The 24363-nt window shown below is 40.6% G+C and overlaps 1 protein-coding gene and 1 non-coding gene across 5 annotated transcripts in view; both read left to right on the top strand.

The window, feature by feature from the left end:
- Positions 1 to 24363, top strand: part of DAPP1 (dual adaptor of phosphotyrosine and 3-phosphoinositides 1) — a 47747-nt gene that overhangs the window by 11576 nt on the left and 11808 nt on the right. For 3 of the 4 annotated variants that reach the window (XM_008156657.3, XM_054727104.1, XM_054727098.1), the window contains exons 2-4: positions 4263 to 4385; positions 8489 to 8622; positions 20686 to 20816. In XM_008156657.3, the coding sequence (XP_008154879.2) occupies positions 4263 to 4385; positions 8489 to 8622; positions 20686 to 20816 (388 nt within the window). The remainder of the gene's footprint in view (positions 1 to 4262; positions 4386 to 8488; positions 8623 to 20685; positions 20817 to 24363) is intronic. The other variant, XM_054727108.1, reaches the window with a different exon arrangement.
- Positions 11186 to 11322, top strand: LOC114228110 (small nucleolar RNA SNORA42/SNORA80 family). The gene has a single exon (XR_003614190.2). It is a non-coding gene; the product is annotated as a small nucleolar RNA SNORA42/SNORA80 family (small nucleolar RNA).

The following is a 24363-nucleotide window of genomic DNA, read 5'->3' as shown; positions in this document are numbered from 1 at the left end:
AACACATCATTCCTCTTGTGTGGAAAAGTTTCACTTTCTCTTCTGTACACAACTCCTTCAGTGTTTCTCAGTGGGGGTGCAATTCTGTATGTGAATCTACTTTAATTTTTACTACATATATTTTATAATCAGAAGAAAATTTCACACAATTAGAAAATAACGTTGTGTCCTTCAAGGTCACTTCGATGTTGGCTCACTTAGGGAATGGTCTTCATTTTTCTTCCTGAAACCTTGTTGGGTGCTTCACTCTCTAGTATAGAGTTTGCAAAGTATTTGTCTTGTGCTCCTGCCTTGAATAATGGTTTATTGAAGCCCAGCCTAAGGCTTTCCCATTTTTGTCCTTTTGACCTGCCCAGTACAATGCCTTGCACAATGCTTTGCACAGATTTAAAACTTAATAAATATTTTGATAGAAGGCAGAGAAGGTTGATAATGAGAAAACTATCAATGTCATTCTACTATATTTTCAACTTTTAGTTCTTCATAGACACAAATGGACATATTTCTACAAAAGATATGTAATATTATTTGTATTTATAGTTACTTCCCTGGAAGATATGCTCATCCTAAGTTTCGGTGGGGAGGGAATGTTTAACTCAATTAAAAGAGAAAGTTTAGGCACTAATGAAAGAGCTGTTTGGGGAATGAGGATCCTCACTGCCCCATAGACATCAGAAAGTATATGTAGGTGTCTGTCTGTCTGGCAGGCCCAGGACTCCATAAAATCCAACAGATGTCAAGATTGACTCAACAAGCTGTCACTGGAATGTTCACTGTGATTCTTCTTGCTTTATACTCCGTATTTTTATATATTTGTGATAAATAATTATTATTTAAAAGATTAGAATAAAAAATTCTTAGCAAAACTGCCATCAAACTCTAATTAACAGAAGAATTCTATAAATGCTTTAAACACAGACTTCAGATCTCATTGAAAAGCATTCAAAGGAATGTTCAAATCCTTTGTTTTAGAATTTTGTTGATCAAATTTTGTTGCTTCAAATATGTAATCTGGCTCAAACTAAATCTTATTCTGAAATGTTCATTCAAAATTTAATTATTGGCAAAATGTATTTAAGAACTTAGAACCTTGTAGAGATTAGAGTTTAGGTTGTAGCCAAACCTGAAGTATTTTTATAACTTCACTTTTAATTCCTCCCATTGTCTTTTTTTTTAATTAAAGTATAAATGACATACAACATTATATTAGTTTTAGGTTCCAATTGTCCTTTGAAAGCATTTTGTAGTGAGAAGATTTGTGCCTGTCAGTGAATCGGTTGACTGAATGAGGCTGCTTTGTGAGTAATAATTCAATAGGTTTTCTTATAAAATGTTTTTCCTTGCAATTCCTTTAAGCTAGCAAACACGTTTCTAGTACAGGATAGAGGCATCTCTGCCCCAAAGAGGAAATATGCTAAAGAAACACACAGTAGGAAATGCAGATTTAGAAAATAGCTTGGAGACCTATGTAGAAACTTCCTTACACAGACAGTCTTACATTTTGCTTTTCTTATAAAGTTAACATTTCAGGCCATGGGATATTACAATGGATGCCAGCGTGGCTCATGACAGCAGGATCCCTCACACCCAGAATCAGGCTCTTCCTTGAAATTCTTGTACACTATACATACTTCCCTAATAGCACTTCATTTACTGATATTGACATTATTTGTGTAATTGCCTGTGTCCCCTTCCTCTCCCCTGCCCTGGATCATGGGTCCCTTGCAGTAGCAACTGTCCCTGGTACCTAGCTTTCTGTTGTCTGAAATAAATTGAAAGATAAAAATTACATTTAAGCAACAAGAAAATGACAGCATAGAGGATGCATTCCAAGTTATGGCTCTGTGGATCTCAATGGCTTCATGCTAACAACTGTATGTACTAAGTTTTGCTGTTTGCCAGGGCTGTACTGACCATTTCGTGTGTGTTAATGTGAGCAGTACTGACATGACCCTTGAGGTATGACTATTATTTTTTTAAATCTTCAGCCAAAAAGTGAGGATATTTTTCCCATGATTTTAAAGAGAGTAGCAGGGAAGGATGGAGAGAGAGAGAGAGAGAGAAAGTCATTAATGCACGTGCCCCCACTGGAGATGGGGACAGACCTGCAACCCAGGTAGGTGCCCTTGACCAGGAATCAAACTCGCAACCATCCTGTGTACAGACTGAGGTTCCAACCACTGAGCCCACACCAGCCAGGGAATGAGGTATGACTATTATTAATCTTATTTTAGAGGTGAGAAAATTGAGGTTCAGATTAATTATGTAACTTGTACAGCTACTAAGAGTTATCACCTGCTCCAGAGGCTACATCTTAATCACCAGCCCGGACTGCCTCCACCAAGTCATTAAGGCAATAAGAGCAAGGTGCAGAAGAGTGTGCCTAGAAGGCTCTATTTCCATGGAGTTAGGAGAGAGGACATATTTGAATGCCTCTGGATTAACAATTTTCTACCGTTTTCATCTCATGGCACACATAAACTAATTACTAAAATTTTGTGGCATATCAAAAAGTACATTTGCTGATCTGACAAAAAATAGGTATAATTTTAATTGATTTACAAAATAATAATAATAGTAATTCCTACCCTTTTGCTCCAAGTGAATTTTGAAAAAATCAAGTGCCTATACTTGTATATAAGGATTTCTGGTACCAAGAATTAACCAATCAGCCTAGCCACTGTGGCTCAGTGGTTGAGTGTCAACCTATGAAACAGGAGGTCATGGTTTAATTTCTGGTCAGGACACATGCCCAGTCTGTGGACTCGATGCCCAGTCTGTGGGCTTGATCCCCAGTCGGGTGAGTGCAGGAGGCAGCTGATCAATGATTCTCTCTCATCATTGATGTTTCTATCTCTCCATCTCCCTTCCTCTCTGAAATCAATAAAAGGAAAAAGAATTAACCAATCAGATGCAACCTTATTATGCAACATGACCAATAATATGCGACTCTATTATATGACATATATTTATTATATGACCTATATATTTATGGTTTAAGACAGGGCATTCACACCAGATGCCTATTGTGTTGGCTGTTGTCATTTTTTTATTTGACAATCTAAAAGAAAAGAGGTCAGTGCCCCTGACTAAATAGTCAGGTACTGCATATTTTAAAAATTCTGGTGGCACACTGAATGAAAATAGCCGCTCTAGATACATAGGATATCTCTTTGGAGAAAACACAGGAAAATGGTTAGCATCGGTGTCCTTTGGGTAAAGGAACAGGGGAACTGAGGATTAAGGGTGAGAAAAAAAAGCTTTCTTTTCACTGTCTTCTTTTGAAAAGTATTTGAAATTTTTTTCTTCTACCATGAACATATGTTACCTTTTCTAAAACGACTTTTATTTTTAACCCATAGATCAATTTGAATCTCCTTGGGACTTTCCCAGCTCTTCAGATATTTTTTCAGTTAGAAACAATAGTAGATGGGTCTTGCATCTTGTATAAAACATCTGAAATCCTTATACTCAACTTCATTTCACTCATGACAATGGACTCTAGTAGAAAAGCCCAATGATCTCCCACACCGCAAAAGGTAGTACCACACTTGCAAGAGAGACTGTGAGAGAGAAAACAAACGAAAGAGAGGAAATTGGCCAAAGCCCACTCTTACTATTATTTTTGACTTGGACTTTTAAAATATTTCCTGTTTACAATGTAATTTTGTATGCTTATCTTGCTACCACCATGACAAAGTACCACCAAATGTGTGGCTTAAACAGAAGAAATGTACTGTCTCACAGTTCTGGAGGCTAGAAGCCCGAAATCAAGGTGTCCATGGGGTTGGTTCCTGCTGAGGGTTGTGAGGGAAGGATGCTCCAACCCTCCCTCCTAGACTTGTAGGTGGTCATCTTCACATTCACATGGCACTCTCACCATTTACAAGTCTGTCTCCAAATGTCCCCTTTTTATGAGAGGACACCGGTCATATTGATTAGGGTCCATGCTAAGGATCTCATAACTTGCTAAATACCTTATTTCCAAATAAGGTCACATTCTCCGGTTTTGGGGTTAGGTCTTGAACATATGAACTTTCAGAATACAATTGAACCCCTCACACTTTGCTAGTAACCAACCCTCTCTGCTCCCCGCTACAGCCACACCCAGGAATTTCCTTGTCCTGGTGTTCGGCTGAGAGCTTCGTCTCCTGGCTACCTATGTGGGGACTATTGCTGAGGTAACCTTGGTGCGGAAAAGCCAGTGAGAGAAGAGTCACCTTGGGTTTGCCCTGAGTGAAAGCACTTTCTCTCCTTCCTAGGTGGTATCACGGCAATCTCACACGCCACGCAGCCGAGGCTCTTCTCCTCTCAAATGGATGTGACGGTAGCTACCTCCTGAGGGACAGCAATGAAAGGACCGGGCTGTACTCTCTCTCCGTGAGGTATGAGGCTTAATAACTCTGTGAATTCAGCATGGTCCCATCTCTTACCCACATGGCCATTGACTTTATCATCACACTCAAATAGCCAGATAACAAAATCCTCTTGGTTCTTGGTAGACCAGCCCATCCAAGGATTCCAAACGCTGAGTGGGGAGACTGTTAAAACACATTGTTGCTCCTTCCACTGGCAGGTAAAAAATGTTAGAGCGGAAGGATCACTGGTGGTGCGTGAGGTCCAAAAGGTTGGCAACCAAAACCGTTTGCTTGACTGATAAAGAAACAGAAACCTGAAGTGGTAAACTACCCTATACCCAATAAACCAAAGATACAAATAGCACCGGAATCCAGATCCCTGAATGCTGGCCTCGTGTCCCTTTAATATTTTTTTACTTCCTGGAAAATCAGAGTGATTTGTGGCTATGCAACTTTCATAATCATTGACCTTCTTTCTCAGGTTCCATTTCCCCTGGATGCTAACAAAATTAACTTAGTCCCTCCCTACCAGGCACACTAAAAACAGTGATTTCCCCGTCCCCCCAGGGTCTCTCTCCTTATCAGAGAAGTTGACCTTGCCAAGAGATAAGCTTGGGGCCTCGCAGGTTCTTAGGCAGCATCTGTCACCTAGCCTTCAGTTGGCAGGTAGCAAGTCTTTGTGGGCTCATGGGCAGATGTCCCTGACTTAGACCAGGCGTGTGAGGACTCTGTGAAATTGCCTTGGCCGCCTACTCAATAATCTCAAACTGCTACTATTTTATTCCTGTTCCTTTGATGCCACCATCTACCTTCATGTCACAGTCCCTCATGTTGATCACTGATCCCTCACAATAAGGTTTTCTCTTTTCTCTCCTGCTCCACGTGGTGCAGGCCTCCTTGTCACCAACTCAGTAGCAACATCTATACCCCTTTCTCTCTGAATCCTCTTTTCTATCCAGCTCAGCAACTTTTATTTTTTAATCTCTCTCTCTCTCTCTCTCTCTCTCTCTCTCTCTCTCTCTCTCTCTCCGATAGAGAAAAAAACTGGCTATAAACATATTTCCCTACATAATTTATGACAGCCTTCTATGAGCTCAAAAACCAAGAATTAACACATTTTCTTATTTTCTTTTTGGACTTAGGGCCTTCTATATTTTCTGTGCTACATAACAAATTACCCCAAAACGTAGTGGCCTTCATACAACATAAATTGATTATCTCACCGTTTCTGTATGTCAGAAGTCCAGGCATGATATATAGAGCTGGACTCTGCTCAGGCTCCTACCAGGGTAAAATAAAGGTGCTGGTGAAGGCTGTGGCTTATCTGGGGCTCAGTGTCCTCTTCTTTCATTCTCTCCTTTTCTCTTCATTCATTTCCTTGATTCCGTAGGACTAAGTCCCCATTTGCCATATAGCTATGAGCCAAGGACTACTCTTAGCTTCTAGAGGTCACCCACAGTTCCTGGCCAAGCGGCCCCGTAGGCAGTTCACATGGATGTTTGCTTTTTCCTAGACCAGCTAGTACATGTCTCTCTGACCTCCTGTCATGTGATTAGGTCAGGCCCACCCAGACAATCCCATAATTTTAAGGTCAACTGACTTGGGACTCCATTATCTGCAAAACGCCTTTAGAGCAGTATTTACATTAGTGTTGTATTGAATAATTGGGGGAAAGGGGGTGTGTTCCGGGGGCTGAGAACCTTGGGGCCATGTTGGAATGCTGCCTGCCCACCCTCCATTCCTAGAATCACTGGAAGTCTACAGGTCTCTTTAAGGGGAGTGGGAGAAATAGGTGGGAAAAATAAGAGGGTCACATAAAAACACACAATTAATTAACATTTTTTATGTTACCCTGCTGTATTTTCTTTATGAATTTTCTAAATAACATTTTTGATAAAATTATCAAAAATAAAATTCTGTTTAGGTGGAAGCAGGAATTGTGCTTTTTCTGATCAACAGCAAATGTTAAAAGTGGTTATACTGCTGACTCCTTATTGCATGGATCTACCCCAAATCTCAAACAAACCTGTGGAATTATGGGATCAAAAAAATAACTTTTCACCTATATATGTCACATCTGAACAAATGGATCATAAGCTCCTTACAAAGAGATGGCATATATATTCCATCTATATACAATTTTAAATATAAATCATTCATTTCCATTACTAGCACTTGGAAATGCTCTAAAGAAACAAAAACCCACCGGTAGAGGTGACAGGAACTATAGACCAGCTCAGGATAATAAATAAATATTGAAGAGTGTTATAGAGGATTCAAAGAACTTGCCCTTAGGAAGTGTAGCTTCATATTAACAATAAGACATTTCCAGATACCTCACTGCAAAGTAGAATGTGGTAAATTACATGAAAGAAAACAAAATAAGTGCTTGTATTGTTGAGAAGAGAAAAAACAAGTAACACAAGCTAGACGAGTCTTGCAATACTTGACGGAGTCGGTGGCATTTGAATGGACACTTGATCAGAAACAAAGGGGAAGAAGTTGCAGGTGGAGAGAACTGTCTGAGCTAAGGGACAAAGTGGAAACTCCTAGGAGAATTGCTTGTCTCAGGGTGTGGTCCCCAGACCAGTAATATCACCTGAGAATGTGGTAGGACTGCAAATTCTCAGACCCCACCCTGGACCTACTGAATCAGAGCCCAGAAATTGGGGTTTTAACCAGGCCTCCAGATGATTCTAATTTCTTTTAAAAATATATATATTTTATTGATTTTTTACAGAGTGGAAGGGAGAGGGATAGAGAGTTAGAAACATCTATGAGAGAGAAACATCGATCAGCTGCCAAAGTACATGCCCTTGACCGGATCGAACCTGGGACCCTTCAGTCTACAGGCCAACACTCTATCCACTGAGCCAAACTGGTTAGGGCTCTTTTTTTTAAAAATTGACTTCAGAGAGAAAGGAAGAGGGAAGGAGAGATAGAAACATCAATGATGAGAGACAATCTTTGATCGGCTGCCTCCTGCATGCCTTCTATTGGGGATCGTGCCCGCAACCCAGGCATGTGCCCAGACCGGGAATTGAATCATGACCTCCTGGTTCCTAGGTCAACGCTCAACCACTGAGCAACACCCGCTGGGCTGATTCTAATTTCTGAAGCATGTGAAAGTTAAGGCATGCCCTGCACAGAGAATAGAATAGTGGGATTCAAATATATATACTATATGTAATTTATAATTTATTTAATGCTCTGCCTCATTCCAAAAATGAGGTGGAAAATGACAATGTAGGAAATTTTATATTTTAGTCAGTAGGCAGTGGAACAGACAAGGAAGGAAAAGGGCTGGCCTTACATAACTAATTAAGTGACAGAAGCAGAATTCAGACCAACTCCCAAACAAGTAAGGGAGGAGGGCCGAGGACAGAGAAGATGTGACCTGCCATTTCCACCATCTCTCTTCCCTGCTCTTATTAAATTCCTGCTCCTTAAGGACGTTAATGTTCAAGGACTCTTTCCACAAGTCACAGAATGCACAGGGAGAATTGTCTCTTATCTTCCACTAGAGTGAAAAATTCACAAGAGCACACTGCCGAAAGAAACTATGTCAATGATTGTGTCATAATTCTCAGTTTTTAAGAGTATTGACTATTGATATGAAATACCTAAGGTTACTATTTTTCTTCAAAAATGATACTCATCCTATATAATAAAAGGGTAATATGCAAATTGACCCTAACAGCAGAATGACCAGGAACGACCAGTCGCTCTGACAGGAACTTACCACCAGGGGCAGACACTCAATACAGGAGCTGCCCCCTGGTGGTCAGTGCACTCCCACAGGGAGAGCTCCGCTCAGCCACAAGCAAGGCTGATGGCTATGAGCGCGGGAGCCTCTCCCGCCTCCTTGGCAGCACTAAGGATGTCCGACTGATGGCTTAGGCCCGGGAGCATCCTCCAAGGGCTCCCAGGCTGCCAGAGGGATGTCTGACTGCCAGCTTAGGCCCGATCCCCCAGGAAGTGGGCCTAAGCTGGCAGGTGGACATGTCCCGAGGGCTCCTGGACTCGAGAGGGCACAGGCCAGACTGAGGGACTCCCCCGAGTGCATGAATTTTCATGCATCAGGCCTCTAGTTTATTATAATAATATTAACATTTATTTTTCCTTTTCAGAGCCAAAGACTCTGTCAAACACTTTCATGTTGAATATACCGGATTTTCATTTAAATTTGGCTTTAATGAATTCTCATCTTTGAAGGATTTTGTCAAGCATTTTGCAAATCAGCCTTTGATTGGAAGCGAGACAGGTAAGCTCTGAACACAAAGATCCTTGACCTATGAGCCATTGTTTCGGGCAGAGGAGGAACAGGTGGATTTCAATTAAATACTTGTCAATTCTATTGAATTATGTGGGTATAACAGGCAATTGGACTTATTTAGAAAGTTTTTCCCAATTACTGTGCCATATGCTACATTAATAAATTATATACATAAATTTATATTTATGTGTATCTCAGTATTATCTTTAGGAGAAAACAATGTGCTTTGTGAAAACAATAATTTTTGTCAGAATATTATTTAAAGGGTTGATTAAAAGCACACAATTTCTTTAAAATGGCCTATTCACTTTATAATAGTATATACAATAAACAAAGAAAGAACAAAGATAAGAATTACTTTTTCATGCCTCACAATTTTTAGGTAGGGTAGTTTGCATATTGGAGAGACCCATATCAGATAATTTGAGCCATCTTAAAAATGTAATTTGTATTTAAATTTCCAGAAAGATCACTGGATATTGAAAATATTGACTAGCAATCGCTGGCCTGAGCAATTCCTTCATTTCATCATAAATTCTGTTTGTCTTGTCTTGGTTTTTCTTAAGTTTTTAAATTGGACTTACATATGGCTAAAACATTTTAAATTTGTCTATTTGAGTTGTTAGAGTCAAAGCAGAATATGAAAGTTAAAAATCAAACAAACACACTATCTTAGTAATTGAATTATCAAAGTATTTTTGTCCATACTTTTTAAATAAATGATCATCCTTATATTTGTGATATAGAGTCACAATTTCATATGTCCTAAATGGTAATTCTCAGTTAATCCAAAGTTGGTAATTCCAAGAACCTGTGGCACAGAGGAACCCACGACTTGATAACACAACTGGTTACCGTGAATTTGTACATACTGCTTTCTTGGTAAACATGGCCAGGGGGCTTTTTGTTAACTTCAGTGTGGTGGGAAGGGATGCCATCATTGTCTTTTCCTTTTCTGCTATTTCTGTGGTCTGGATAGACCCTGGTATGAATCATGCAGTGTGAAATAGAGATGAAAAGCACAGTGGAAACCACAAAATATTTGCCTTACTTTATACTGACCATACAAGACCTATAATAGAATACCCCAAACTATAAAATTGAAGCTATAATAATTTTTCTGGTGGAAATTCTCCCTGCCAGCCCTGAAAATTACTTCACCATTTAACCAGAAGTAGTTCTCATAAACAGATGGCAGGTGGGGATGTGTTTATTTCCATTGCTACTTGGGCCTTGGCAAGCATTTCAATTTCTCAAATCCCTTCACTTCTGACTTATTTCCTACTTGTGTCCAACCCTATACTTAGTATTGTTCAATTCTTGGTCACTGGAAATGGAGAGGAGATTTCTGAAGCCAAAGACTTTGTCAACTTCTATCTTTGTCCTTCTCCATGTCCCCCAGATCCTGATATAGTGCATGGCACTTTGAGTGAACAAATGGATGGATGACTATGAAGAGGAACTCTTTGTAGCCTTCAAAACCATTATTATTATTATTATCTTCCAGCTTTCTCTTCTTTCTCCAAACAAAGTCAGCTCCCTTCTTCTAAACTTGCCTCCTAGGCTCCATTTTCAACCCCTTTGATCATTCTCTGTACGCTTTCCTGGACTTCCTCGAAGTTAGGGGAAAGTTACCCATTCTGCCTACCAACAGATTTCAAAACCATTTAAGAGGAAAGTGAATGCAGAGCTTTTTAGTTGAACCTTTCTGGCACTGATCCAATCACCAGGCAAGAGGCTCACCTAAGATTGACAGTGATTTCGGGACAATGCTAAAAACCCCGTAAATACATTTATCTAGCTAAAGGAGGTTCATGATTAATGCATTAGGGATTGTAAGAATTTGTAATCCTGACTCCTACAGTAGTTTTTTCCAAAGCTAAAGCTTGCTATATTTTTACCATTATTTTATAGTATTATAATTATTTTATTGGCTGTAATGAAATTCAGGAAACTAAGTTTTAATCCCCTCCACTGCATCCCCTCTGTTCTATTCATTGTCCAATAGAGAATTTGTTGCCACTTGAACCCCTGCTACAGGAACCTGGTGCTGATAAATATGCACATGACTCACTGGCTTCTAGCCTTTGAGTTAGATTCTGCTAACTTATGAAATATCCCTCTTATCTGTCCCAGCCAGATGAAAACAAAGCCACTGAAGCTGGGAACAAGGGGCAAAACCCATGACAAGTGTTCCAATTTTGCCCCTCTGGGAGTAATAGGCTCCAGGAAACTAGATAATGTGCTGAAGTCATGATGACTCAAGGACAGAAGGTCCTCAGAAGCTACAGAGTAGGCGCTGTGACCTATGAAGAATGGTGAATGGAAACTTGGATGCCACCTTCTAAAAATAGGTGTCTTCTTGTTCATTTAAGAGTTGGCTTCTGGCCCTGGCTGGTGTGGCTCAGTTTGTGGGAGCATCACCTGTACACCAAAAGGTGGTGGGTTTGATTCCCAGTCAGGGCACATGCAGGAGGGAACCGATCAATGTTTCTCACATCGATGTTTCTCTTTCTCTCTCTTTCTGTCTCTCTTCCTCTCTCCTTCTGCAGCATGGTAATGGATTTATGGCGGGCCCTTCTCTGTGGGCCTCTCATAGTGTTCCCATGCCAGAATAAATTGTGGCCTCGAACCATTGCCCAGCCTTCTTACCTGTGGGCTGTGAGCACTGAAGGGGGTTGTACAGTGTTTTGTTTTTAAATTGGCTTCTGGTGTTGGCTCCCTCTGATCAGAGATCAAATCCCTAGACTGATGATTCCTTGTGTACCATTAGATGAAGTGCAAATTCTCCTTAAAGTTTTAGTTAGATAAAATATCACCAGGGGAAGCATTTGCCTGCCCAATGGATGAAGCCCTGCCAGGGTCCTCACCTCCAGATCCTCAGAACGGGAAGGACTAGACTTGGGTATTTCAGGCTTCTCCTCTCAGCCCAGACCCCATTCAGACCAGACTCACCCTGCAGGGCCTGGAGAGTGAGTTTATTTAAGAGAGACTTTCTTACACTCATCCACTGGCAGGGATGGCACCACCTCTGAGGATAACAGAGAAGACCTGCAAATAGCCAACAACCTTACACCTTTGCCTTATATTTACAGTTAATGTTTTCAGTTGAGTAAAACCCAGAACACTTGGTTCTGGATCATAAAAACATATTTGTGGTCAAGATAGGTAAACATATTAATCTAAAGGGATGTATACTATTTTAAGATATCTTTCTTTTCATTTTATTCCTATTCCCTAATCTTTAAACTTGAAGAATTTCTGTTTCCTGCTCTGGAGAATGAAGATTCCCTAAACAAGATCTAACTTTCCTGACAACTCTAAGATTCTCTTAGCATAATTTCCCCTTTCCCTTGCTATAATCTGCATTTCATCTCTCTAATCTCCATTAATGTTTCTGTTCACTCTAATTTCTCCTTATTAATACCCATAAGCACTCTTAAGCTATTTCCAGTTTTCAAAATCCAAGCATTTCCCAAGTATATCATAGAGATATGTAAGTACCCTTTTGCTTTACTTTCCTCAATGGTCCTTTTATCTTCTCACCTATTGTATATTTCACTTTAAAAAGTCTTTGTACTAGTATGTAAACTCTATGAGAAGAGAGATTTTAGTCAGTTTTATTTCCCTGGTATGTCCTAACACATAAAAGAATCAATGATAACAATTATCCACAACATTTCATGTTGGGTATCGCATTACCAGTGCCTGCATTGCAGCTTGCATGGCAGCCCACAACCAGTGGACTCCTGACAGTTAACGTTTACTTCCAAAAATATCCAGAGCATAATCTGAATGATGTTATGTGTTGTATGTATGCTCAGTAATGATTAAATTCAGAATTTGCCTTTCATTTGCAATATTAACATGTTATATAAAACTGTCTCTTTATATTCGTATATGGCTTCTAAATTTGACTCCAATAGGCTTTTGAGATTTTTTATATGTTTTTGAGATTTTTTTATATGCTTGGTCCATTGTTAACTTTTACCATGTCCTCTTATGATTGACTAAGTTTCCTATATAGTCTTGAAAATATAGATAATTCTCTTTATGTTAAATTCTAAATATTATTAGAACAAAAATTACCTTTCCATTACCCTTTGTTTCTATTGCAATACTTATGTACATAATATTGTCATATATGATTTATGATAGGAATTACTAGGTTGTGACTTTAATCACCTAACAGCATGAAAAATTATATTAGTCAAATGCTTTGTTTGTACTTACCCTTTATAGTAATTGGTTCTCAGTTTTAAAGATGCTATCTGGTTCTTTCTTAAATGTCAAATTTCCACTTCTCTTTTTGTTTTGATGTGGGGATTCCCAACCTCTTGATAACTGCTATGGTTGTTATTATATTTTGTGACACCAGCCATTTTACTCAGGTAGCATTTTAAAATAATTAAGTTATATCTATTTTTAATTTGAGAATTGTGTGACATTTCTGAAAATAATTAGTGATAACTTGGAATTTTGCTAAACCATGACCAGAAATCACTTCTTAGTTTATGTTTGCCAAAAAATAGATATTTTATTAGTTTGTAATGAGGTGTTTTTGAAAAAGGAAAAAGCAAGCAAAAAAGAGAATGAAACTAGCATTTGTGGAGTGTTTACTAAGTTCTAGGCATTCTACTAGAAATTGTGACAAATATAAAATTCTTTAATCTTCTGAACCACCCACAATAATGTGTAAAATGGTCCCATTTTCAAATGAAGAAATCAAATTCAGAGATTTTAAGCCATTTGCCCAAGATTACACACCTAGTAAGCATCAGAGCTGACGTTGGAATACAGACTAACCTAGTTCTAAAGTGTAGGCACTTTCATTCACCTTGCTCTCTCCTGAAACTGCTCTGTGGTAACATGGTGGTATAGCATTGCCATAGCGTAGCATGGCCTTAAACGGATTTGAATGGAAAGGATCTCTGCCACAGTACATAATAGGATGTTACAGGATATGGTGAGGCTACAATACTTATGTCAGTCCTATCCCTCTGTCTCTAAAGTCTATAATAATATTTTTGGCTTGTGATGTGAAGCCATTGTCCTAAAGAATGTAAATTGGTTTGAACATCTGTCTTTGTAGGTATTGCTATTTGAGAAATTATACTAGAGGAAATCTTTAAAAAGAAAAAGAATGATTAGAAAGTATCTCCCAAATACTTTGGCCTCTCTCATTCATGTCTCTCCAGAAAGGCTATAAAACAGCCTCTGTAAATACAAGATGGTAAAATAAAATTGGAAGTTTGATGGAGGAAAAGAAAAATGAGACACAAAGATAAAATAACACCAGGAAAAAAAATATTTCAAATGAATATTGTACATCTATGGCAAGTAGGACATGAATTTAGTTACTATTTCTTGCTCCTCAGTTGGGGAGTTTAACTAGATTTACAGATGTTAGAATGGGCAGGGATCTCAGAGACCATTTAATCTTTTCTTTAGAAATGAAAAAACAGCCCTGGTGAGAAATGTTGAGGCAAAAACTCACACATCCTTTTCTGAAGCTGCCTCCTAAAGAATCAGTTTTTTAATTTTGATTTATACATATGCTCTCTTGCCCACAATAAATAGAGTACAATATTTCACATGCCATACCGAGTTTTCATGGTGGTGACCACCAGAGCTGAGAATCATCCTATATAATAAAGAGGTGATATGCAAATTGACCATCACACCCTCACACAAGACAGCCACCCCCATGTGGTCACAAGATGGCCGCCAGAAGATGGCCAGCAGGGGAGGGCAGTTGTGGGTGATCAGGCCAGCAGGGGAGAGCAGTTGGGGGGACTAGGCCTGCAGGGGAGGGCAGTTGGGGGGAAGCAGGCTGACAGAGGAGGGCAGTTAGGGGTGGCCAGGCCAGCAGGAGAGGGCTGTTGGTGGTGACTGGCCTGGCAGGGGAGAGCAATTGGGGGCAATTGGGTGGGCAGGGGAGCAGTTAGGCATCAATCAGGCTGGCAGGGGAGTGGTTAGGGGGCAATCAGGCAGGCAGGCAGGCAAGTGGTTGGGAGCCAGCAGTCCTGGATTGTGAGAGGAATGTCCAACAACCAGCAGTCGGACATCCCCCGAGGGGTCCCAGATTGGAGAGGGTGCAGGCTGGGCTGAGGGACACCCCCTCCCCCCCAGTGCATGAATTTCATGCACCAGGCCTCTAGTATATGGTATAATGAGTAAGCAATGGAATTCCCAATTCAACTCCAGTCCTAACATTCACCAGCTGTGTGTCCTCATGCAAGCTGTATAAGCTGAGCTTGTTATAAAATTGAGCTGATGGTGTAATAGTTCATATCTTAAAAGGTCATGACTTGCAGTGAAGATAGAATGAGATTAGGCATGTAAGACATTTAGAATGATTCATAGCATGGCATAAATACTCAATCATTATTGTTACTTAATGAAGTCCCTTTGTAGTAATTCATTCCATAATACTATACACAAAAGCTATACATTCTTTGGTATATCATGAAGAGTTAGTTTAGGGAGAGTTGAATGTGTATTTATCAAATATGTATGATGTCTTCTTCAAATTTTAAGTTCCTTCTAATGTAAATGAATGTGGTTGAACTAGCACCATTTTATGATGGGTTATAGTCCATTTGCAGAGCAGGTTGCAAAGAAGGATGGAGGCAAATCTTGAATATTCCTATAAACTCCATCTAGAAAGCCACTTCCATTGGCAGGAAGAGACAGAGGAACTCATGCATAAGCCAGTTGCAGAGCTTGTTTTCTGAGCCTGAGGTCAATAATGAAACATGGATGGATGTGATCTCATTTTTAAAAAAATATATTTTATTGATTTTTGTACAGAGTGGAAGGGAGAGGGATAAAGAGTTAGAAACATCAATGAGAGAGAAACATAGACCAGCTGCTTCCTGCACACCTTTTACTGGGGATGTGCCTGCAACCAAGGTACATGTCCTTGACCGGAATCGAACCTGGAACCCTTCAGTCTGCAGGCTGACGCTCTATCCACTGAGCCAAACCGGTTAGGGCGTGATCTCATTTTAATATAATTCATCAAATAGATATTACATGCCAACTATGAACCGGGCATTTGTTAGCCACTGACAATTTAGTGATGAATCAGATACACCCTTAAACATCTTACCATCCAGCTGGGGAGCCTGCTGGGTAAAGCATAGATTTAGTGCATGAAAGAAATACTCAAAACAAAAGTTCCCCTTTCAGGAGCGATGTGTGCTCTTGCACTACACTCTGTTTCAGACATCAAACCAATGCCTGGGCTGGAGACTGTTCTTACTCTTCCTGCTGGAATATAAGATGAGCTCTTCAGTGCAATCTCCTAGTATTAGAGAGTAGGTATCCTGTAAGCTATAGTTCAGTCAAAGCACATCAAAATGCCTGTCTCATTCCTCTTTCTGATCACCTCAAAAATGTACTTCCACCAAACATTTCTGAAAGCAATTCAGTCCAAAGCAGGAAACAACAGTCTCCTTCACGTAGTTCAGAAACTGAAGTAAAACTAGCTGCCAGGTTCCCAAGACCTTTGGTTACTGACATTCCTCTCTCTCCTTCTACCAGCCCTGCCTCTGGTTGCCTTTTTATCTGAATCTTCCAGCCAAGTCCTGGAGTTAATTTGTTTTGAATATTATTAGCCCAGAGTTCCTCTCCTATGGAACCAAGGCACTATCTTGAACCTTGGGTGGAAATTATAATGAGTCTGCAGTGGCTTTACTATGTAAGTTTCTTTTGATTGAAAATCATGTAAACCAACCCTGACAAGCTGAATTTTTTTTTTAAAGAGGGGTACAGGGAGAGCAGTGAAGTTTTGGGGAAGGATATTAGTATTTCATCCCAGAATTTAAGGACAAAGCTGAAAAACATAAGGAAGCATCCCAGTGATCATGGCAACTCTGAAGCTTTTAGCAAATTAAAATGCCTGCCTTGGTCTTGCTCTGATCACTTCAAAAATGTACCTCCGCCAAGTGTTTCTGAAACCAGGTTTCATGTCAAAGGCAGGAAGCAGCAGTTTCCTTCATGTAGTTCAGAAATTGAAGGTAGTGGACCTTCTCTCCAGAGAAGTAACTAAGCCGATCCCCAAGAAGTGAGTCCAGAGAGTGCAGCTCAGGTGAGACATTTTGGGGGAGGGCCAGGTCTATGGGGCTCTACTTTTGTATTGGGATGGGACAGTCTCTACACAAGGAGAAATCATCGTAAGCCTAGCAGCCATGCCCACAAGTCTGTATATTGGCCCTTCCTTGGGAAGAATGGTCAAATAAGGAGACCTGTCTTTAAGGAGGCCAGGTTTTTATCAGCGGAAGTTGCCGTTTTGTAAGGAGTTTATCATTTTCTTCATTGTACCATTCAGTCTGACCTCTTTCATGGTCTTACTAGTTAAAATTAATTTATAGTCAGTTCTACTTTCCTGGTTGACTTAATATCATTTCTTTCAGTTTAGCTTCTATTGGTGAAACTTTAGAAGAGACTTTCGAAATAGAATTTGGGTCCCGCCAATGAAGATATGGAGAGCCACACTTGAAGTTATTGTCTTGTCCTTGCCCCAGGCCAGGATGGTTGTGAACTTTGGAGGCTGGTCCATCCCAGGCTCTTTCCTGCCTTAAACCTGAAATTACTGTGACATTCATTCATTCATTCATTCACTCATCAAGACGTCATTATGTCAGAAACTCTATCAAGAGGTAGGGATACAAAGATAAATTTGGAATCATATCTGCTCTGAGGGGCTCCCAGGGTTTGGAAATGTGCCTGTTGTAAAGGCAACGGCTTTATATTACCAAGTGGTTAAAAGCAACGCGGGCTCAGGGAGCAACACTGGCCCAGAGATGCTTACATGGCAGCATAACTGGCCCTATGGCTATCCCCTGCCCAGGACTGAGACTGGTAGGCAGGATAACAGCCCCCTCAAAGATGCCCACATGTCTCCCTGGACCTGTGAATAAGTTATGTTACATGGTGAGAGGGAATTAAGCTTTCAGATTAATTAAAGCCACTAATCAGCTGCCATTGAGATGGGGAGATAATCCTGGATTGTCCAGGTGGGCCCAGTGTAATCACAGGGTCCTTATAACTGAAGGACAAAGGCAGAAGAGGGAGAACCAGCATGAGAAGACTTGACCTGCTGTTGCTGGCTTACAAGAGGGAGGGGCAGGGCGGCCAGTCAAGGAATGCAGGCAGCCTCTGGCAGCTGGAAAAGGCAAAGGAATGGAACCTCCTCCGGAGCCTCCAGGAGGGAAGCAGCCCTGTCAGTACCTTGATTTTTAGATTAGTCACACTCTGAAATGACGTCTGACTTCCAGAACGGTAAGATTACAAATCTGAGTTATTTTAAGTCATTATGCTTGTGATTTGTTTCAGCAGCAATAAGAAAGTAGAGCCAATAGGAGTATGCTGGGAGGTATGAATGCTGATTATATGCAAAAAAGAAGATTAAATAGGTGCATCTTTCTAGAGCATCATTTAAAAAATTATTTTCGTATGGAACAGGATAAAAATTTGGCACTGACTTTGAAGAGAAAGCACAAGCTTTCACATTCCTTCTCATCTGTGAGCTGCTTTGATCCCTGGGCTCCAGCTCCCCTGTGCTCCACAGTGTTCAGAGGCACTAATATGTCTTAGCACTGTAGTCAGTGGCTATCAGACAACTGTCATTGTTATTCTTAGCAGAATGCTGCACATTATCCCTTTAACTTGACATTTCAAAATCCATTGTCCCAGAGATGCTGAACACTGGACTTTCATTTAGGATTTTAAAATACTCTATATCAAAGTAGAATAACACCTAACATTTTTATAAACCTTTCGCAAACACTTCTTTATAGGTGCCTAAAACAAGCTTGTGAAGAAAGGGTAATTATTCTCCCTTGTCAGAGGAGGAAACAAAAGCTAGAATGATTGTCCAAGGTCAACAGGTACCAAGTGGTCGTGTTGGCTCTTTCCATGACATCAGGGTGGTGCCAGGCATGTCGCTGGTGGTGTTTCTCTGGGGTAGGCCACATAGTGCCAGTCCCCGGTTCATCAGGCACCTGCCATCTAATGACTTCACAGAGCCCTGAGCCTGCACAACGGCTGCTCTTGATTTAGGTGTCGACGCTTTCATTCTGACTGTCGCACTGTAACCGGCCCCTTGTCCTGATATGACTCGATCTTTCTCATGAAGGGATCACACTGACAAAAGAGAGCACAGACCATGTGCCAGGGCGGGAATGGGGCTTCTGATAACTGCAAAAGGCCATTTTCATTGTGTTCCCAACGCCACCGACGTGAGCTAAGTGCAGAAAGAGGAGGAGACCGGAGTCTCCCATTCATTACCGGGGTCACGATCAATGGCTTTTCTCAATGCTCCTTTTCATGTGAGGAGCAGCGCATTATCTGGGCCCAGGTATCCGAGGCTGCAGTTGTGTTTGGGCAGCGAGTACCTCATGTGTACTCAAGCACAGTAGGAAGGTTTTCTTTTGTTTGTAGGTTTATCGTTATTAATTAGGGTTTTATACTTACAGAGGAGGTATTTTTCTCTCCTCATTGCCTTTCTCTTACTTCAATTCAAGGTCTGTACTTCCTACACTTTTTCAAATTACCTTTTCAAAGGAGTCTTTCTGACCAGCCATATAAATATCACCCTCACCCAACCCCATGCTTTTGGCTCTCTATTCCTTTACCTTCTCTATTAGTTTGTTCAAAGCACTTCTCTCACCTGACATATTATTTTTTTCTTTTTTCTTTTTCTGTCTCCCCTGCCACAGAGCAGATGCGATACCTCCTTTGTTTGCTGTTGTATCTAGACAAGTGCCTGACACTTAGTAGAGCTCAGTAAATATTTGTTGAATTACTGAATTCTTTAATCTACCCCAGTGTCTAGCACAATCCCCAGCCTGCCGTATAAGAGACCCAAGTAAAATAAAAAGGAAGAAGTCATAGCAAAGTGGGGGGAATACCTTAACTTACGTTTTTGCAGTCAGAGTTTCTAGCTTCGGATAGACTGATTGATTGGGGGAAGGGAAAGATCCGAATGGGGAAACTTTGGACTTGGGGTTGGAAGCATAGAGTCAGAACTGCCCTCTGCCCCTGAGTGGCATGCCCAAGCCTGGCCCTGGGCAGAGCCCGATTCCTTCCTGGACTGCCCTCCTGCAGATAGAAGTGAATATTCACAGCAAATCCACTTAAGATACGCAAAGGCTTCGGTTAGTTTATTTCGTTAGTTCGGTGGTAGGAGACAGTAGAGAGAAGCTGTGAGTACCCTTTTTTGAGACCCAGTGATTTGTTACAAGTTTGTTCTAAAACTAGTAAGAAATAAGGGCAGTGGAATAAATCCTCCTACATTCCAGTGCATTCGTGGGGTTTGGATTCATGACTTTTGTAAAGTCTACTGGAAAACTTCCAGTTATTGCCTAAGGCAGTGATGGCGAACCAGTGATGGCGTGTCAGCACTGACACGCGTAGCCATTTCTGATGACACGCGGCCGCATGCCGACGATGAAACATTTGCTGCTCCTGAGGATAAAACATTTGCGAATAGAGTCTTGGAGTTAGTTTTTTCCTCAAAGTGACACACTACCCGAGTTATGCTCAGTTTTTTGGTGAAGTTTGACACACCAAGCTCAAAAGGTTGCCCATCACTGGCCTAAGGTCTAGATCAGTATCGCCTTTTCTAGGAAAGATTTTCTGACTCATTCCATGGAAGGATTAGTTCTTCAGGGTAAGTTCTCCGAAAGTCACCAGCCAGCTTTGTTCATATCGCTGACATTGGTCTCTTAACCTGTTCTAGTTTAAATGACTATTCGTTAAAAGAAAAGAAAAAGAAATAAGTAAATGACTATTTGTTAAGTGATATCCACTGACAGTTCTCTCTGAGCACTAGGAAGCCAGAAATCATCTCATCACCCCTCATATCTCCAGTGTCCAGCTCAAGTGCCTGGCACACCGTGGTACTCAGTGAATGCTGGGAAAATAAACAAGTGAATATATGAACAAACAAGAGACTACAATCCAGCCACAGCTATCTCATTGTTAGCATTTGGACCTCCTTTCTGGGGAAACTGTATGAATATGTTTTTCCCCTCCATACAGGCACTCTGATTGTTCTGAAACATCCCTATCCAAGAAAAGTGGAAGAACCTGCCATTTATGAGTCAGTCCGGGTTCACACAGCAATGCAGACAGGAAGAACGGAAGATGATCTGGTGCCCACTGCACCTTCGGTAAGTGGCCATCAATCTGACACCGCTTTCTTGCCGTCCAATAGCAATAAAGTGCAGTAAGAGTAATATACTTTCAAAGTATCTTTGCTCACATAAACATTCTCACTTGGGACATAAAACCTGGAAAGGAACATAAGGTTTGAAGCTTATGACTCAGTTTATCTGGTTCAGCATAAATCATAAAAAAAAAAAAATGCAAAATCTCCATCCTCACTTAGTCAAACTAGTTCATGCTAGAATGGGTGAGAGGTATTCAAGTTCACATAGTTGACTGAACTATTATTCTTCAACAAGTTTCTAAAATAAAGAAAACAATTTTCTTCTACATTTCAACTGTATATGGAAAAAACTATTTTTCAAAAATGTTGTACTGCAAACCCTGGGGATGTTTTTTTCCTAGCCTTTTTTTCCTTCCCTGGATGAAGGGCACAGACAGAAAACACCTGCCCTTCTCTGTAACAGGGCCATTGCGCAGTGTGAGTGCAGCCAGAGCACTCATTGTTCTCCTGAGAGTCCACTTCTGTTTGTTCTGTGAGCTGTGACCCTGCGAAGATTCCTCTGCAGCACCCTCTGCCCTACATTATGCTCAAGGCTCCTCTATTCTCTTTCTTTTTGTTTGCTGACTATTCCTGGAACGAGACATCTGGGTTTGTGCAGATAATAAAGAAGACAACACACAAATGAAACAACAAGAACTAATTCTAGATAGCCACCATTACACGTGAAAAATATTCACTTGGAGATATTCAGCTACAATTCTACTAAAATATGTGTGACCTCTCTGTCTCTGCCGTACTTTTCCTACTCTGCCACCAAAGATATCTCTCTTAAAAAACAGATTCACCACATACCTTCCTGTTAACATCCTTCTGTGGTGTCCACGGTCTTCTCAGCTGGCCTAGACCCTGCTCACACCTCTGGCCTCACCTCAGGCTGTGCCCACACTCACGCTGTGGAACCTGCCTCGCTCAACAACATGCATTTCTGATTGTGCTCCTCCTTCCTGCCCTGCATCTGAAATGCTACCCACACCACGCTGTCTCCTCATTTTTCAGGACTTGCATCAGGGATCAGTATCTTCCAGAAAGACTTCCAACCTTCTCCTCGTTTCCTGTAAAATGCCCCGCTTTTGTGCTCCCAAGCACCCTCTGTTTGCCTTTATTCTGGACTTGTCATAACTACCCCCAGCAGCCTGGCACTTCTCAGGACAGGAATCATAGCTTGTAGCATAGCTTTACCGCCTAGCCAGGTTCATAGCACACATTGCATTCTTGTCACGAAGCTGCATCTACTCAAAAAGTAAGATTCTGCAAATTGGTTGAGAAAGATATTTTAGCTTTGTTACGAGTTGGAGGAGGAAGCATCAGACCTCAGAACTAAAGAAATTTGGGAAACTAAGACAAATCGTCATCAGATCAAAGAACAAATCAAGACGTACCTTTTAATTCTTTTTCTGTTTTCCCAGTAGACCCCATCATTCTTAACTTTCTTCTTTACCCTTCCTTACCCCACCACCTATCACTTCACCATCTCATTCACTTGTAGTCTAAGTTTAATGTCACATTCTTCCCTTTACTCTTCTCTTAAAGATCTTCATTCAAGGTCAGTTATACCATACCTTATGTGTGTCTTTTATCAAAAGTAAAATGCAGGTAACACCTAATTTGAAGAGTTGGTGTGAGCATGAGAAGTAGAGAGAAGCCGATCACTTTAGACCGTGGTCGGCAAACTGAGGCTCTTTGGCCCCTTGAGTGTGGCTCTTCCACAAAATACCACAGCCTGGGCGAGTCTATTTTGAAGAAGTGTCATTAGGAGAAGTTTAAGTTTAAAAAATTTGGCTCTCAAAAGAAATTTCAATCGTTATACTGTTGATATTTGGCTCTGTTGACTAATGAGTTTGCTGACCACTGCAAGTTTAGACCAAAACCTGGAAGCCTTATTACTTACCTCCTTTGCTCACTCCAGGTATCAGATGATTTACCTGCCCAAATATCTAAATATGATCATATATAGAAGGTTCTGTATAATGGAGTTTTTAAAACAGTGGTGAATGAATGGTTGAGAATGACTGCACTCACACTATATAATCAGAAGTCCATGAAGTTTTTTTGTGCATTCATATAGACAGAAAATTATAAAGGGTTTCTAGTGGCCCTGTCTGGTTTGGCTCAGTGGATAGAGCATCGGCCTGGGGACTGAAGGGTCCCGGTTTGATTCCGGTCAAGGCCACATGCCTGGGTTGTGGGCCTGATCCCCAGTAGGGGGTGTGCAGGAGGCAGCTGATCAATGATTCTTTCTCATCATTGATGTTTCTATCTCTCTCTCCCTCTCCCGCTCTGAAATCAATAAAAATATCATTTAAAAACAAAGGGTTTCTAGTGGATACTGAAGTATCTTTTATTAGTCCTCACTAGAAAATAATTGATAACTGGACCAGCTGGCTGGGAAAATAGTCCTGGTTGGATCAGATGCTCTTGTCCCTTACTGAACATGAGTTATCAGCCTTCATTGTTGTCCCCAATGCCAACTTTACTGTACCACCATCTCCAAACTGAGAGCTCTGAGGGCTTCCAGACTTCTATCTTCCCCTTTTGGGATGCAGGTCTTTCATAAGCTCTAGCAGTAGAGAAAGAAAATTAAGTCCTATTTACCAAAAAAAAGAACTTCTTGCTTGAAGTGAAAATGAAAACAGATGTCCCATTGCCCAGAAATGTAGATGCTTGTGTAATACTGTTTAACATCCTTTGGCAACTGCATTTGGGGAAATTACTATTAGTCTATTTTATAAACAACATAGGATTGGGTTCCTGAGGTAGGATGAAATTTAACTAATTTACTTATTTAAAGTTTTTTCTCTTTTAATTGACTTTATTGGGGTGACACTGGTTAATAAAATTATATAGGTTTCAGGTGTACAATTCCATAATATGTCATCTGTATATTGTATTGTGTGTCCACCACCCTAAGTCATATCTTTTTCCATTACCATTTACCCCCACTTTACCCACCTCTACCTCCACCAGCCCCCTTTCCCACTGATAATCACCATACTGTTGTCTATGAGGGTTTTTTTTTTGTTTTGTTTAATCTATTCACCCTTTTCACCCAACCCCTCAACCCCACTCCACTCAGACAGCTGTCAGTCTGTTCTTTGTATCTATGAGTTGTTAGTTCATTAGATTCCAATATAAGTGTAATCATATGGTCTTTCTTTGACTTACTTCATGTAGCATAATACTCTCCAGGTCCATCCATGCTATTGCAAAAGGTAAGACTTTCTTTCTTTCTTTCTTCTTTCTTTCTTTTTCTTTCTTTCTTTCTTTCTTTCTTTCTTTCAGAAGAGTAGTATTCTATTGTGTAAACATACCACAGCTTTTTTATCCACTTATCTACTGATGAGCACTTGGGTTGCTTCCAAATCTTGGCTATTGTAAATAATGCTACAATGAACATAGGGTTGCATATATTCTTTCAAATTAGTGTTTGGAATTTCTTTGGATATATTCCCCAAAGTGGAATCACTGGGTCATAGAGCAGAGACAAGACT

The sequence above is a fragment of the Eptesicus fuscus genome, chromosome 2, assembly GCF_027574615.1.
Source record: "Eptesicus fuscus isolate TK198812 chromosome 2, DD_ASM_mEF_20220401, whole genome shotgun sequence".
Classification (NCBI taxonomy): Eukaryota; Metazoa; Chordata; class Mammalia; order Chiroptera; family Vespertilionidae; genus Eptesicus; species Eptesicus fuscus.
This window is presented reverse-complemented; position numbering and strand designations above follow the sequence as displayed.